At 39.5% G+C, this 12,944-nt stretch overlaps 2 protein-coding genes across 9 annotated transcripts in view; both read right to left on the bottom strand.

The window, feature by feature from the left end:
• The window catches only part of NEK5 (NIMA related kinase 5), a 71,650-nt gene extending 68,601 nt beyond the window's left edge, over window positions 1-3,049 (bottom strand). For 3 of the 4 annotated variants that reach the window (XM_019524687.1, XM_019524689.1, XM_019524688.1), the window contains exons 1-2: window positions 2,703-3,048; window positions 743-839 (exon numbers count right to left, since the gene is read on the bottom strand). In XM_019524687.1, the coding sequence (XP_019380232.1) occupies window positions 743-839; window positions 2,703-2,819 (214 nt within the window). In that variant the 5' untranslated portion in view covers window positions 2,820-3,048. Of the gene's footprint in view, window positions 1-742; window positions 840-2,702 lie in introns of all 4 variants that reach the window. The other variant, XM_019524690.1, reaches the window with a different exon arrangement.
• A 2,187-nt stretch (window positions 3,050-5,236) lies between these two features.
• The window catches only part of NEK3 (NIMA related kinase 3), an 18,010-nt gene continuing 10,302 nt past the window's right edge, over window positions 5,237-12,944 (bottom strand). Inside the window, exons 9-16 of one of the 5 annotated variants that reach the window (XM_019524692.1) lie at window positions 12,035-12,235; window positions 11,598-11,691; window positions 10,731-10,768; window positions 9,647-9,740; window positions 9,069-9,212; window positions 7,252-7,386; window positions 6,521-6,647; window positions 5,237-5,610 (exon numbers count right to left, since the gene is read on the bottom strand). In XM_019524692.1, coding sequence (XP_019380237.1) covers window positions 5,544-5,610; window positions 6,521-6,647; window positions 7,252-7,386; window positions 9,069-9,212; window positions 9,647-9,740; window positions 10,731-10,768; window positions 11,598-11,691; window positions 12,035-12,235 — 900 coding nt within the window. In that variant the 3' untranslated portion in view covers window positions 5,237-5,543. The remainder of the gene's footprint in view (window positions 5,611-6,520; window positions 6,648-7,251; window positions 7,387-9,068; window positions 9,213-9,646; window positions 9,741-10,730; window positions 10,769-11,597; window positions 11,692-12,034; window positions 12,236-12,944) is intronic. The other 4 variants (XM_019524693.1, XM_019524697.1, XM_019524694.1 and 1 more) reach the window with 4 other exon arrangements.

Raw genomic sequence — 12,944 nt, 5'->3', positions numbered from 1 at the left:
TCACTAGTTCAGTGAGGTTGGCAGCCCCCTACAATGGGACCTGGGTTTTCAATTTGTCAACAAGGCCCTATACAGGTTTCCCTTGCTTTATGTGGGTTCTGCATGTGTGAGTTTGCTGTTATGCAATGACTCTTTTGTGCCAAAAAATCGTTATATGCGAGGTAAAATTGCCCTTATGCGATCAGTGTGGTAGAAGCCTGAAGTCAGCTGCTTTCTGCAGTGCATTGTGAGAGTGACGTGCACCAAAATATAGTATCCTGTGTGGATCTGTGCTCCTCGCTCATTGTCTGCGACACGTTTCTGTAGTTGCCATCCCCTTATGGTAGTACCCTATGTGTACTGTCTACTGTTGGTGAGTACCAAAATTGTCTTGGAGAAGTGGTAGAAATGGGTCTTGGAATGTAATCCTTATTTGTTACATTGTAAAGTAGGTTCCTTTTATGTGAATTTCAGTTATGTGTTGTTTTCCAGGAGCACATGTACAGCATAAAGCAAAGGAAACCTGTATAATATCCAGGTGATACACAATTAATACATAATCACTTGATCCAGTCCAGGAAGATATTTTTATATAGTAAACATGTATGGTGTATATTTTTCACTTATCAGCGGTTCTCAGGTAACTCAAGTACTTTAATATTTTAGTCTTACGTAATTTCTAAGAGAATATAGGTTGAGTTTTATCAATACTTCATTTTTAAATACCAAAATCATAAATAAAATACCAAAACTAAAATAAAACCTTGAAGAGAACTGTAGAATGTTACTATGTTTGGGTGCTTCATCTTAGCCAGAAGAATGACTTCCTTCTGAGATGCTTCTTTTTCTTTCGTAGGCATCTAAAGTGAGTTAAGGAGTAAAATGGTAATTTCCTATTACATACTCTCAGTATGTAGTGATTGAGATATCAAACAAGCCACCTGAAGAAAAATTAAATACATAGTAATGGATTTAAATGTGTCAAAAGATTATTTAAAGGATATTGCCCAATATTAAAAACTGTAACACAGCCAGTGAAAAATACAAGCTCAGTCTAAATAACTGAAAACATAGTGGCCCTTTTACTTAAACCACAAGAAATGACATTTTAGCCTCTGATCTGACAAACAGTTAAGCAAGTGTATAAGAAGTGTAAATTTACACATTTATATTTCTGTTAGGACAACTTCATGACTCACACAAGTCAAGTTAGAGTAGGCCCTACACACACTTAAGTGTCTGTAAGATCAGGGCTTATGAGACTTACATTCTTGGAATGGTTAAGTTCAAAAGAACAAAATATAAAAGAGTCATTTTAATGGTGTTACAAATTCTTGCAATATTTGGAGATAAATCTCTGCCTCACTGAAGTCACTGGCAAAATTAACATTGGCTTTGGTGGGGACAGGATTTCTAAAATTCAGCCACCCAAAGTGTGTTTCTTAAAGCTCAGAGTCCAAGAATCAAATGATTTCATGAGAATCTCAGATAAAAAATAATTTATAGTCCCAGTGGTTGTTGAAAAATCTTGAAAATGTAACCAACGCATGCAAATTGAGAACAAATAAAAGGAATCCAAATTCTGTTTATGTAAAAAACCTTAATGATTTTAAAGCCAATCTAATATTTTTTGGCATCCAGCTTCTAATTTATGGACACTTGAGGATGGTCAAACTATTTTATTCATTTCAATATGTTGGTAATGTGTTCATCAAAAGTCTATAAAATGTTTTATTGTTGTGAGCATACATTAAAATAGAACAGGTTATTTTTCAGTTAGCAAATCCTTCAGTTTTGAGTCTGAAAGTTGTACAAAGATTTTCAGAACTGGTCTATGGAAAATGCATTCTTGTACTGTAACTTCGCCAAGCTTGAGTTATGCATGTAAACATGCTTGAAAAATTACTAAATTAATAGGCAGAAGGTAAGGCCGAGTGGTACCCAGCAACTAACTGGTTCAGAAAAAGCATGAGGTTTCATAAGCAACAATATACTTTGTCAGCTGCTATGATAACATATAGTTAGCTTACAAAGGTGCCAAACAGCTCTACCTTCTGCCTGACTTCAGCCTAATGTGGCTGACCAGCTCTCTTAACTAATAGGCAAACTGAGCAGCTTCTTGAAAAGTAAACTTTCCAAAATACTCTTAGGGTGCATCCAGACGAGCATGGATGTTTGTTTCCCCAGGGATAAGTAGCACTGGCACATCTTGTGCTGCTGCTGCTTCTCCCAGAGAAATGCCTATGTCATGCGCGCTCTGGCGCACAGCAGGTTATCCCAGGTGGGGTAGGGGAGGCTGGGGCCAGCGACTATGCTGGCCCCAGCATCCTCACCTGGGGTCTCAGGGCCTCCAGGGGCTGCAGCTGAAGCAGGAAGCCTGGCCGGCAGCTGGAATGTGGCTCTTGGGTGGCACACACTGTCTCCACATGTGCCACCCTGTTTTTTGGTGTCGGTTTTTTTGACCCAAAGATCTCCCAGAGTCAACATTTCACTTAAAGGAGTAAGTTGCCTCCCAGTTATCTTAGAATCAGAGTGTGCAATTTGGCAGTTAATAAGGAATAACTGAGGTGCTAAATTCAAGTCCTGGCTTACCTCACAGGAACTTGCTTATTTAGCAACTTGTTATTGTAAAAAAGCAGAAAAAAATAACTCAAGTTCACACTGTAGTTAAATACAGACTTATAGTAACAAAACCAATAAGTAACAATCATTTTTGTTGTTACCTTTGTTAAACTGATCACTTTGATAACACGCTTCTGATTATCAACCTTTCCTTTTGCTAAAAATACTTTGCCAAAAGCTCCTTCCCCAATCATTTTAATGATTTCATATTTATCCATGATGCTTTTCTCTTAAAGCAGGGTCTAAAATACAAAAAAAACTTCAGCATTAGTGTTTTACAGGTAATCAGAGCTCGGAAAATATCCCAGAAATTTCTCATCTATTGGTGAAGTCAAAGATTTGCAATTACAGTCACAGATGTTGTCATAATCAAGAAATAAGGGTTGGTGGAAAATGTATTTAGTTCAACCAGTTGTTCTCAACCTTTTAGGACTCACGGCACCCCTTGGAAAAATATCAGTTTAGTTTTGGCTTGATTTTTGGCAATACAAAAATGATAAAGCAATTCTTCTGTTGCAAAGAACTCACAAAGACCATAACAAATCAGAATGCTTTTAACACTCTGGATTCCTAGTTGAAATCTCTAGATTTATCTTCGGAATCATGCTTGCATACCCAACAGTGCTAACACTATGGTGGCACCCCTGAAAGCACTATGGTTGAAAATCAGACTTACACCAATTTATCTCAGACTTCAGACAGCTGAGTCCCCTTCTGGAGAATAAAACCTACTGCATCTCCCCCCGACCCCAGAGACCCAGCAGGTGTTGTAAGAGGCTTCCTCAAAATGAGCAAAGGTGACATCTCAAGATGTGAACTAGGTAAAATCATAATAATGCAACAGGTCCTCTCTTTTCTTACTACCTCTGAGCAGCGACAGAGTTAACAAAAGTACACTACTGTATACGTTAGGACGGTGTATGTTAACAACAGCATTTAAAGTATCCCCGCTGTTCTCTGGCAGCAACACCCACTGAAGCAGACAGGGAGGTTCACACCACAACTATGCTTAAGGGTCTCCAGTGTTGCCCACTCACATCCTGAACCCCATGTTAGTGGGAAGGGGCTTCCCCTTCCAAACCCCAGCCCCCACAGTGACTGCAAATCTCAGCTGCCATTGCCAAATACAGTTTTGGGCACTGTGCTTGCAGAGGAAAGCTTGAAACTGTAATTCAAGTGCACCCAGAGGCAAATGACTGGAGCGAGGTGCTTATTCTGTGCCCACTGCAGGAGTTTGAGTGTTCTCAGCAGTAGCAAAAAACAGAACAAAAAGAAACGGTCTCAAGTAGCAGTGAGGGAAGTTTAGGTTAGATACAAGGAAAAACTCTCACTAGGAAGGAAGTAAAACACTGGAGCAGGTTACCCAGAGAGGTGGCGCATTCTCCATCACTGGAGGTTTTTAAGACCAGCCTTAGCTGGGAGGAGGTAGCTGGGGACAGTCCTGCTCCGAGCAGGAGGCTGGATTAGATGAGCTCCTGAGGTCCCCTCCAACACAAACTCTCTATAGTTGTGAGGCAGCCCCAGGAGGCTGGATGTGGGAAGGACCAGGCTCCCCAGGAGCTGGGCAGAACAGGCTGCCTTTGCTGTGGGCCAGCTCCCTCTTCCCTGACGGGGCCTGAAAGCTGGTAGGAGCCCCTGGATGCAGCAGTACCAGGACTAAGGGGTGTGTGCGTGAAAACTGAGGGGGGTGTCCATCCTTCTGCGCGTGTCTGTGCCTCCCGTGCCCGTCCATGCGCTGCAGAGAGCTGCCGCCCCGCCCCCACCCCCCGCCTTGCGCCCCGGGCTCCTCCCTCCCCGTTGCCATGGAGCCAGGACGCGCTAGGCCCGGGCCCCCCACCCCGCTCCCCAGGCGAGCTCGGGCCCACCGCGCCGCTCCCCGGCCCCGGCAGATGTGAGAGGGAGCAGAAGTGGTGCGGAGCTGCGGGTCGATACCTGCGGTGCCGGGCGCCGATGCAGCTGCGGGAGGCCAGGGCCCGGGGTGGATCCTGGGCCGGCCCCGCCCACCACAGCTGTTACCTTATTTTCCCGTGCACGCACGCCGTCACCCAGAGCCAGCTCCTCCAGCACTGCGTCACGCACCCGCCCATGGAACCTGGTCCAGCCCCTCGTCGCACCTGCCCGCTTCTGCCCCCACTCTAGCTACCTTAGCGGACGTTGCCACCCTGCTGGCGCTGGGGCCAGGGCACTTGGAAAGCCCCGCACGTTTGTCCCTGCAGCACTAGCTCAAGTGCCCAGGAGGTTGGGCTCCTTCTGGAGCAAACATGCCCAGTCCCACTAACATGGGGGTCAGGCTGTGAGTGGGCAATACTGGAGGCATTTAAGCATAGCCATGGTGTGAACCTCCCCATCTCCTTCAGTGGGTACCGCTGCCAGAAAACAGTGGGGATATTTTAAGGGTGTCATAACGTATATTAACATATACAGTAAATGATAGCCGGAGTGGGTACTGCATGCATAGGCAGCCCAGGGTCTGCAGGTCTAATCCAGGCTGGGCCTGTGCCACTCATCCAGCCCACGGGCCAGGCTCACGTCACTTGTACCCAACATCTAAACTTGCGTTCAGAAAAAGCCATGCCCATCATTCCCATGGCACCACCTTTTCCCCAGGCCCACAGAGACAGTCTTGGGTTGAGCACATGTTCACGATTCAGATTTCTGAGCAACAAAGGCTCAGCTTGGTATTTTATTACACGCACGCCTCTTCCTCTCATTGTATGGAAAACATCACCTTCACTGCTTTGACATCAAACAACTAGAAACATACAGTGGATTAGATCTGCTTAACAAGTGCTCCTTAGAGGTTTTTAAGACCCCCAGTTAGACAAAGTCTTGGCTGGGATAATATAGTTGGGAATGGTCCTTCTTTGAATAGGGGGTGGGATTAGATGAATTTTTTTAAGTGTTATCTTCTTCAACTACACAGTAATAATACAATCTTCCATTCATTGTATTTTGGCCATTTTTTTCAGTTCAGCTACCCAATCTGGCTCCTCCTCCTCTTCAAAGTCCCTAAAAAAAAAAATGGAAATTTTAAAAATCAATCAATTTTCAGAGCTAAAAGACGACAATCAAATGCTGTTTTACTATATATTCTCTTTTACAATTATCCTACAGACCACTGCAAAATATATTTTTGAACAACCCAATTATAAAAGATTCTTCCTTATACCTTTGAGATTAAGGAACTTTCAGTGACAAGTTTCACTAGGTAGAAAAAAAAAAGATGAGGAGCATATCCAATTGACTACAAACCTATTTCACATGCTGTTACTCTATGAATTGGTTTGCAGACAAATTATAGCAATACCTACTCGCACAATATTCTCTAAGCAAGAGAAAAACATACACAATAAAAACTGAAGTGGAGTGTATTGAGCCCCTGACAAGAAAAACACAAACATCCATCAAATGCAGTAGGCATCCATGTTCAGACTTAGTTGATGCATGCCTGTGCCTATTTCAGCACAATCAGAATAAGGCTGTGGCAATACACCAAAAATACAATGAACAGCTGAGCAACAAGTATATGACAACTCTCTTTCAAAAAGCAGCTGTAAAAACAAAATCTTATTGCAAGTCAAATCAGACCCTCAGCAACAAATCCTTTACATCAGCGGGGATCTGCACGTGCGTAAGGATCCATCACTGTGGATTTGACTGGAAGACCAGGACATGGGATGGAAAGTCAGCACATAAACACATTTACCAACAGCAAACAGCAGCTCCTGTATAAACACGGTACTAGAGATTTTATGATTTAACAGCATTTAACTGAATTAGATTCAGGGACTTAAATGCTCTCAAACTAAAATCATTTATCACAAAAAGACCAAGAAAAGTTATTTTGGAACAATAAAGTTAAAGAATCAAACAAAACCACAAGAGTCGGATATATTTTTCAAGCTGCGTATGAACATACGTGTCTTCTTCATCAGATCTAGGTTCAAGTCTTTCAGAATCTGTGATAATGGCCTCAAGGTCACCATCTATTTCATCAGATGCTTTGGATTCATCAGAAAGTGGACCTTTCAGTAAGTCTCCTGAGGCTTTGAAGGCATATTAAAAAGGTAAGAAAAAATAGTTTAGTTTAAGGAATAAAGGCAAAAAACAGAAAACTAAAGAAGTGTTTCAAAGTCAAAATTAAGTGCCTTCTTCCCAGTTTCCCTCCTACAACTCAAGTTTTAAATGCTACTCCAAATAGTTAGCAGACTTTTATTACAAGCTATTACATATTTAATTAAATGAACAGGCAAAGCTAGCAAACCCATTTGAAGGGAGAATGCAATATAGATCAGAATCTTGGACGAGTTTTCTGTGCAAATAATCTAAAGTTTGAGCTAAATAAAAAACAACTCTATTGAAATACATTCTTTTATCTCTTCTTCCTTCAGGAACCTGTGTTCAAGTAAGGGTGTTGTACACATACCCACACATCAAGCTTTTGGTGAAAGCTTTGAGTCTACATACTTGCAGCTTTGTGGCAAAATTTCTCACTTGTTTTTAATAATCTAAATGTTAATAACATTTTAAAAATAAAACTTCTGTGATGTTGAAAATAAACTACGTAAATGTCATTAAGTTTTAAAACCTGGTAATAATACAGATCTGATGTTGCAAAAAAGTCAGGTTGCCCACAGACTAAGGACCTACCTGCTTTATAGATTGTGTATGTTTTAAATGCTAAGCTAATATCAGCACTCTCAAGAATGTTCATCAAGGTTTGAGGAGTTTCTTTGATCCACTGCTTACGTGGATTATTTTCACTGTATTTTATGACACAACCACCTAGTTAAAAAAAATCACAATCAAATCATTAATAAACTGAAACACGCTATTTACATTAAACAACATTATCCACATGAATTACAGAGATTCTAATAGAGAAATATGGAAAGTCAGGAGGTTTGAGAATGGAGACGTGGATCTTCTTCCCAAGAAACTGTTCTAAAGCATACTGAATTGAGACTGATGATATAGACAATACAGAAGAGTGAGAGTACAAAAAGCATCAGATTCTGGATGCTGACAGGGTGTCAGGAGAAGCCATGACCTATCGTGGGGGCCCAGACTCACTGAATGGATATCCTGTACCTCCGTGAATCTCAAGGGACAGAACCCCTGGCCAATTCTGCAAGAGAAAATTTCGCTCCCATGTCAAAACAACCCAGGGAAAATGTCACAATTCAGAATATGTAGAGTTTCCTTTTCACTACTCTGACATTATTTACCTGAGATTTTTTACTCTTCTCTGTCTGTTAAAATCTTGATTTCTTAATATAAATATTAATGAAAGTTTTCATATTTACATATGTAACATCCCTCATCATGGCATGTGCAAGTTTAAATCAAAATATTCTTACAAAAAAGGGCCTGTTCTAAAATGTTCACTCAGCTGAAGTGTTTTTTCCTGAAGAATGTTACTTTGAAGACAAAGGGTGCATCTACACATGTGCTTTACTGAGGAGCTAATTAAGTAGCTCCACAGTAAAGCTTCACTGTCTACACGTATGCCTGTATTAACATACGCCTATATTAGGGTGCAGTAAATTAATTCATTCTATTGTAGGAGTACTGTCCAGCACAAATATTATCCTACAGCAGAGTAGCTGCATGCACTGAAACGCACATGCAGATGACCTGGCTTGGCTGAGGCAAGAAGCTGCTACAGTGCAGGGCTAGCCCCACACTGTAGCACCCTTGTGCCCCAGCCAGCCTCTCTGCAGCATGTTGAGCTGGGACCCTGACCCCCAGTCCCCTTTTTAGCTGAGGCTGCTCCACCCTGGCTCAGTATGTTGTAGTCCCAGGTGCACATGTAAATGCTGGACCTGTCAGAACTAAACTCTGGCATGAACTGCACTGAAGTTTATTGCTACGTGCTAGCTGCACATCTAGATGCACCCAAAGAGCCTGACACGTCCAGAGTTTACACCATTTAAGGCTTTGACAATTACTCCTGCAAATTAACTGGTAAGTTTGGAAGCTGAAGTACATAGGCAATCCACACCCATTAGACTACACTACTCAAATGAGGTACAATTAGATTTTGCCCAAGCTGAATTTTATAAGTGCCTGTAAGGCTGACCCAATGTAGAGTATATTAAAACTGATTAGCCTTGCATAACAGCACCTTAACTGTGGTAGCAGTACAACCACCCAGTCAAACGGAGACAGTGATCATTCCACAACTGCTGTTGATATCAATGCTGCTTTTTTTTCCTTCTGGCTATCTCTAGCCCAGGTGTAACCTGACTGAGATGTTTCTCTCACACATTTTCAGTTTTTCATCACTTACTACATTTAATGCTTAGTGACATGGTGGTTTTCATCATTGTTAGGTACCCCTTGCAAACTGAGCATTTTAAAATGATGTGGTTTTGGTTATTTTAAACAAGACCATGAAATAATGCACATAATAGTTGTATGAAAACACACACAAATAAACTGTAAATACATTTAATTGATCTTACTTTTCTCTTCCTCAGCTGTAAAACTAGAAGAAAGCAAGGAGGCACTTCCTAAGACATTTACCACTGCACTGGGTGCACCTCTTTCCCACTGTCTTCTCTGGAGACATGGCAAATCAGTATTGCTTGTGAGGGCTTCATATTTTTCTGTGTAAACCGCCATGAAAAAGAAATAGGAGTATAACTTGTTCATGTAAATGACTATAGTGAACAAAAAAGTACCTCATCAATTGAGACTGAATACCACTGATAAATTTGGACCCAAGAAGGTCAAAGTGGATGCAACTCCAATGTGGCATCTAATGTTTGTTTTTACTGCATCAAATATTATCAACAGACTGCTTTTTGAAAGTTACAGGTGAGGTTTTAGGCTCAACTAATCAGTAAAATGATCATATTTTTAAGAAGCTGAATGCAAATGCACTGATGCCTTTTTCTTTGGATACAAAGTATTGTGTACTTTGCATATATATATTAATGATATGTATATGCTGATTTGTACATGTCTATGTATAGATGTATATACAGCAGAATGCAATAAAGAAGAGAACTCACAAGCCTTGGAATACTGCATACATTACCCTCTTTACTGGAGCCCCTTTCCTTCAGTGTTCTTCCACTCAAAATCTTTGTAGTGTTCTTCAGATCTGAGTGGCTCCACTGATCTTCATTTTGCTTTAAAAGTTTCAAGAACAGTATTAATCATTACCTACATTGTTAGAACACTAATTCATACATGTCTTTTAATTATTTTCATTTTGCTACACTCTGAAAAATTAGACAGTTAACATTTGTAAATTTACAATTGTAACCAACCGTACAGTGATACAAACAGGCAATTGCGCTGCATTTATTATATTCATTTCACAGCATATGCCTCTTCATAACAGGCTGTCTTGATATCTAACAGAAAGCTTAAGTTTAATGACTTCAGGCAACTTATGCTTTGCACCTTTTTTGTTTTAAAAAGCAGTAACATAACGAAAAAATGAGTCACTAAGCTTGGAGGAAAACAGGTGCACTGAATAGGAAATTTCCCAGACTGACAGCTCTGTTAAGGGAGAAGAAATGCGCCCCACTGGCTAGAGGTATCATTTCTACTTTGAAAAATACAGTCACTAGGAATGAAGCGCACACTGCTAAAATTTACTCAGAAGTTGTTTTCAGCCACTTCTGACTTATTTCAGTTAAACTACCTTCATGCCAAATCAAGCATGGACATGAATTTTCAATGAGGATATCTATGCCAAACTGTTTATGCGTTTGTGGGTTCAATTTATATTTAGTTTTGAAGCAAATGAAATATGCATTTCTATCCACTATTCCATACTTCAAAAAATAATTAAAGGGATGTTCACCAAGACTAAAGTAAAACTCAGTATCTGCCCAAACTTGCCATGGAATATATCAGCCCCCAAGCACTTCTGCAAGCTACATGGGTGTAAAATTGAGATTGTATAGGATAACTTTGCAAGTTTACCTACAGCAGGTAGAGTAGTGAAATCTTTATGTAAACATCATTACAATTCACCTGACTGCTGATCTAGTAGGCTATGGCTATTAGCCAATACACTAACTAACTTGCAAAAACAATCTTGTATAGCTTTAAAAAAAACCCACAAAAACAAACAGGAATTGTATGTATATTTGTATTTCAGTACTTACCCGAGTACTGTTTGCTCCACCACTGCTTCTAGCACCTGCTAAATTAATGGGCAGATTCAAGAATTAAATCCAAATGTTTTACAAACATCTGGTGTAAACTGCTGGTCATGAGGGCCAGCCACTAACATCTCTGAAACAGAAATTCTGAAAGAAAATTCTATGAAAGCTTCTTTCCAGTTGTATCAATATATCTCAGTCCCAATTCAGGACACTTCTGCTCTTCCATTCCCCCAAATCTCTCTTTGGAAGAAAAGCATTGTCAATTGTGCTATGACTAAATCAGAGATTTAAATGATAGGTGAATACTGACAGGGAAGAAAAATCACAGTATATGAACCAACTTCTTTCACAGTAAAAGGCTGGTAAACTAACTAGCCTTCCCAAAACCAAAATGTCTCACCCCTAAAGAAAAAAATATGCAGCTGCTTTGTGAATTCAGAAGTCAGGATCTGAGATAGGAAGCCAATGGGACAATTCAAGTGCTCAAAGTTATGAACTAGCAAAAAGGACTTAATTTAATTCCGGTCTCAGAAGAGAGTAATACTATCACCATTGAATGCATCACAGAAAGGAGAGTACCGCTTGCAAATAAAATAAGTGATTCTTACTTTGTTCTAAAGAATATTTGATATATTGGTTCTCTTTATGGTAAAGAGTAAAATTGTAACCTCCAGAATCAAAACACTCTACAAACTGAAACTAAGTAGCTCACTGATGCCTTTAAAATGCCATATTTACAAGTTTTTATTTTGATTTGACAGTATAATGTGAACATCATCTTTAATATTAGGATTTAGAATAATGCATTTCAGACTCACTTTTGATAGATTTTTTTAAAGTATTTAAAATCTTCTTTTGAAAAATTACCTTTTGTATCTCCTCTATCCCTTCTGTGCCTCTTCGGTTCCTTTAATATTTGTTGAATCCCAGCTGTCACCTGGAAATTGAATGCAGATTCAATCCACTATGCATATTTTTTCATATTACTCAAGGTTTATGTTAAAATAAATTAACAAACAGAAATAAATTCATCTTATAATTAACAAAATAAAATAAAATTCCTAAAATAAATGAACAGGAAGAATGATTTATTTTTTTATTACAAATACATCCTCAAAATTCACCTCTCTGAGAAGCCTACAAGTATTTTTAACACTCTTTGATTACAGTCCTATACAATAGTACTGGCATCATTTTTCAATAACATAATGACATGGCAATACAGGTATCTGAATTAGCTTCTAGAATGTAGGCCCTATTTTTAAATTCTGCTAATTGGTGATAAAATAAAAAGTATACTATACCTCTGCTGGCAAACAAGTTTCAATGAACTTGGCTAAGCAGCCTCTTGCAAGAATAGTACTGGCCGAAGGACGGTTCTTGGGATTTCTCTTAAACATCTGTTTTATTAAATAATGAAGTTCGTAGGAGTAATGAGATGGAAGTGGATTGTAGGAACCTTTACATATCTTAAGGATGAGATGTTTCCAGCTATTGGCTTGAAACTACATTTAGAAAAAAATGAATTTTAAAGACCTGACAACTTGAGGGAAAGGGAGGATTACAAGTTGATTTAACACAAGAACAATATCAATATATGTTACTACCTCTAGTAATTATCTACTTCAGCTTGAATTAGCTAATTTAAACAGTGTAAGTGAGGTTTCCTAAGTGTATAACAATGGAATGTAACAATCTTCTTTTGGGTTTTGCAAAATAAATAGCACTCAATAATATTTTTAAAAGACCTGCTTATGGCAATTGTTAAAAGGAAAATAAAACTTGGTTGCAAAATCCTCCTCTCCCAAGAGAGTAGATGTTGACAGAGATTTGAAAAGTGCTGATCCAATACTTGGAAGCTGCTTGAGAAAGATCCCCTAATCCAACATTAGAAAGAGTCACTTTCCCATGCAGATGTGAAATCTACTAGTACCCACTAATGACGAGGAAACAGTAGGGACAAAGTTTCCTATTGTCTCCAAGGGTTCTTCCTAACCTATTTCAGAGAAGCAGCAAGCCAAGAAACTAAAATCTGCTAATCAGTAAACGTATGACTAAAACCTATTTCACCTTTACATGTTTAAGTAGCATGCATGCGTAACTGCAATTTCTTTTTCTTATGCATAGTTTGGAATCTATTTGCTGCCTTCTGGTTATGCAGACACCCAGGTGGAACAGACGCAAGCCAGGCACATGAATAACACTAGATTCATA

The sequence above is a fragment of the Gavialis gangeticus genome, unplaced genomic scaffold (assembly GCF_001723915.1).
Source record: "Gavialis gangeticus isolate Ggan-Ray unplaced genomic scaffold, GavGan_comp1, whole genome shotgun sequence".
Classification (NCBI taxonomy): Eukaryota; Metazoa; Chordata; order Crocodylia; family Gavialidae; genus Gavialis; species Gavialis gangeticus.
Note: the sequence above shows the minus strand (reverse complement) of the source record. Positions and strands in the feature narration are given on the sequence as shown.